This window comes from Esox lucius, chromosome 13, assembly GCF_011004845.1.
Source record: "Esox lucius isolate fEsoLuc1 chromosome 13, fEsoLuc1.pri, whole genome shotgun sequence".
Classification (NCBI taxonomy): Eukaryota; Metazoa; Chordata; class Actinopteri; order Esociformes; family Esocidae; genus Esox; species Esox lucius.
In genome coordinates this window covers 8,122,290-8,125,820 of record NC_047581.1, presented here as the reverse complement: position 1 = coordinate 8,125,820, position 3,531 = coordinate 8,122,290, and the positions used below count along the sequence as shown (strand labels likewise).

Genomic DNA, 3,531 nt, shown 5'->3' with positions numbered 1-3,531 from the left:
TACCTGGTTGAGGAGAAAAGCAAAAAGGAAAGGGATGAGCAAAAGCTGAAGAGAGAAGGCTGAAGAAAACCTTGATGAGCTAAAGAAGAGAACATCTATAGAAGGTGTATGCGAGATTCTCCAAAAGGACGCAGACAACAATGCAGAACAAGCAGAGAATACTGCAGGGACCAGAATGGCAACACTGATCAAATCAAACACACAGGAGATGAGCAAAGAGAAGCGAGAGCAGTTGCTAGTCCTAAATTGTGAAATTGATAAGAAGGCTGCTGAGCTGCAACACGTCATGAGACAAAACAACTGTATATATTGTTTGTGCCAGAAGTACTGAAAAGGAAATACACTAAGTTAAGAGCTTATTATTCCTGATTGTTCCTACCCAGAAATTACCCAGGCAGACTTTAAGGGTTCTTTGCACTTTTGTTTTCCTTAGGACTGGGTCTACAGCCATACAGTTTTATTTTCATTAATAAGAAGGCAATTATGTTAGCTAATGTGCACTGAATATTTCTGTTATTCAAGTTCAATAAAATTCTAACGGTGTATACTCTAGTCTAGTTTTCGATTCAATTTGCCACCGTAATGATATTGTTTCCTTTTAGAGGTATTAAAAAGGTCTTGCTCATTAAATTTGTACTGAACAAATGTGTAGATACCCTGCTCTGAGTGTACTTCTAGAAGTTAGAATCCTGCATCATATAACAATAAATTGTTCTCCTGGTCCATTTTGCTATAGAACTGAGGAATGTCATCCATTTTTAAATGTATAGATGGATGATTAAACTGGCCATGATGTCAGTTTTTTTAAACCATGCTATAAGGCATGTGTTGTGTCAAATTTACAAATATTGGAGTAAAACAAGTGTATATTTGGAGTTCTGATGAAAGCCTTTTAAAAACCACCAGCATTAGCCTACTCTTCCGCAAAAAAAATCTTGTTCCCCCAACCAAAAACAGTTATTTGGATTAACACTTAATTATATCACCATTAATATCTCCGCTAAGCAGTTTCTCCACAAAGCCTGAGGATCCATACTCTGTCGATGCTAATTGATGAAGGTTCAGGGAAGGGCTAAGCTATTCTCCAAACAGAGACCGTATGTACTATAGACATGCTTGTGATCTTCACAGAGGTGATTCAAGGTCACCTTTTACCCAGTAGTCCCTACCTCTTCTAGGAAATGACTCTGAAGGTGTTCTTATATTTTACAGGGATGTCATTAGGTCAGTATAGACAGTCAGTTTAAATAAAATCTCTTTCAGTCAAAGATCATGTCAGAAAAGCAGATATTTTTATCAGAAAGACCTGAGCTTTGATAATGTATGCATTTTTAATTTCTCTTAGCTATTTGGAATTAGTAGGACCTGATAAATAAAATATCTAAGCATTGTCTTTGAACAGGAAGTGCATTTTGAAAGAAAGTGTGATGGGTTTATTTTACTACATAACATTTAAGTCACCAATGTGTAACAAAGTAGAAAACTGTTAATTTCAACTGTTTTCATCAAAACAGAACATAAACAAATTTGCAAACAGTGTGAGTGAGTATATGTGTGTGCACTAAGTGTACAATGCCTGAACATGGTAATAAATAAGGGCACAACTGCAAATGACATATGCAGTCAGTGTTTAATTTCTATACTGTACATCTATACTGCATTTGTCAGTACCAGAAAGGTATTCAAAGATCAATAATGAATGCATGTTACATGCACCAGCAAAGGTGCTGGAAGCCTAAAACATAGTGTCCTCACTTCTGTACAACAGAGCCCACATCCAGAGATCTGTGTTGGCCTGCTCATAGTTAAGCTCTATTTGAGACAACACCTGTGCAATTCCGTTCCAGAGATGCTGGAATCTATATTGTAAAGCCTTTCACGTGAAATACACGTCTACTAATGTTTTGTACTTATAAATGTATCTGAATTTGACACCATTTGTAAATGGTTTCTTTCTTACAGTGGTTTCCCTACAGCCCCCTCGCGTTTGCAATGTCCACCAATGGTTTCGTGTTAGGAGGGTTTGTCAGCGAAATGTCAACATTTATCACCAAAATAAACCGTACTCCTGGACTGTCTTTCGGTTTACATTAAACGTTTTTTGTAGGATTACTAAACCTTACCAGGTTGCGCGTTCTAACTAATACGTTTTAATCAATGGGATTTTGAAACCCGTGGAGTATTACTGCATGTGCGTTGTTCCTCAGAGGCAATGGTGGTTGTGGAGGATGTTTGTGGTAAAAATTTCTCTAAGTGGTTGTATTTTTCTATGGCGCAGGCCTATGCCATGTTTGAAACCACGGAAAAGAGTGGTCTATTTATTTAACCGCTGAACGCTTTCATCCAAATTAATTAGTCAACTAATTACATTTTAAATAAACTAGCGTACGTGGACAAAATGATAAACACCGTTTTCTGACCTTAACACGTATGGATTTTACCAGCGCAATCCGGTACCATGAGTGAATGCTAAGTTGCTAGGTACCAAGAATGCTCAAAGAACACAGCGTGCGCACATATTTTCTTGTGCGGACATCGTCATTTTAACAATTAGAAAATCAGAAATTCATTACACAATGCAAAGTAAAAGAAAGCTTTATTTTTTTTAACGAATAGAAATAGTATGGCACTCTGGGAGTCCTTTTGTCAGTGTCTTTTCACTGTTGAATCCTGGTCCTATGGCACCCAGGGCCTACAGTCCGCAACATCTCTTTGTTCTGCAAACGGGAAAGGGCCTCCAATTGATGAAAACAATTGGGGAAGCCGCAACCTACGCGATTTCCTTTGAAATTCAAGTTGCGGCAATATGGCCGCGTGGTGGTTTAATATCCACCGGAGTATCCACCTCGACCACCTCCGCTCCTGTATCCGCCACCACCTCCGTATCCTCGGTCATCGCCACCGCCATAGCTGCGGCCGCCGCCGCCGCCATATCCACCGCCACCTCGGGAACCTCTGTATCCTCCACCACCGCCGCCGCCGCGACCGCCACCCTGGCCCGCTTCATTCACCCGAATGGTTCTTCCATCGAGAGACTGGCCGTCCATCGCCCCCATTGCGTCCTTCGCATCTTCGGTATTGTCGAACTTTACAAAGCCGAATCCACGAGGTCTTCCCGTTTCTCTGTCCATGATAACATCACATTTGGTGATGTTCCCATACTTGGAGAATGCTTCTGCAAGAGATTGCTCTGTGGTGTCGAAGCTTAGGCCACCGACGAAAAGCTTTCCTTCGTCAGACATCGTTCTTTGTTTTCTCGACAGAGCTATAATAGTTACTGATTCAAGAGGTACGACGTCGGAAGAGAGAGGGTGTGCCGCCGCGAAATATTATAAAGAGTTATTTGACTCCGCCCATAGTAAAACAACAGTTTTGATTGGTTACAAATTTGCTGTAAACTGTCAATCATCACGTGAAGTAACCTACGTTATAATAATGTAGAGCCCGCCAATTAAATATTCCATGTTAATGACAAAAGCCACATTTTCGATTGAACAATGCATTAGGAGGAATATTTAATCGATTAAAATG

General features: G+C 40.1%; 1 protein-coding gene across 1 annotated transcript; it reads right to left on the bottom strand.

Annotated features, from left to right (window-relative positions):
- Positions 1–2,581: 2,581 nt before the first annotated feature.
- On the bottom strand, positions 2,582–3,313 carry LOC105005896 (glycine-rich RNA-binding protein GRP1A-like). Its single transcript, XM_013132757.4, has one exon. The coding sequence runs from the start codon at positions 3,240–3,242 to the stop codon at positions 2,823–2,825; it is 420 nt and encodes a 139-aa protein (XP_012988211.1). The 5' UTR covers positions 3,243–3,313; the 3' UTR covers positions 2,582–2,822.
- Positions 3,314–3,531: the final 218 nt, after the last annotated feature.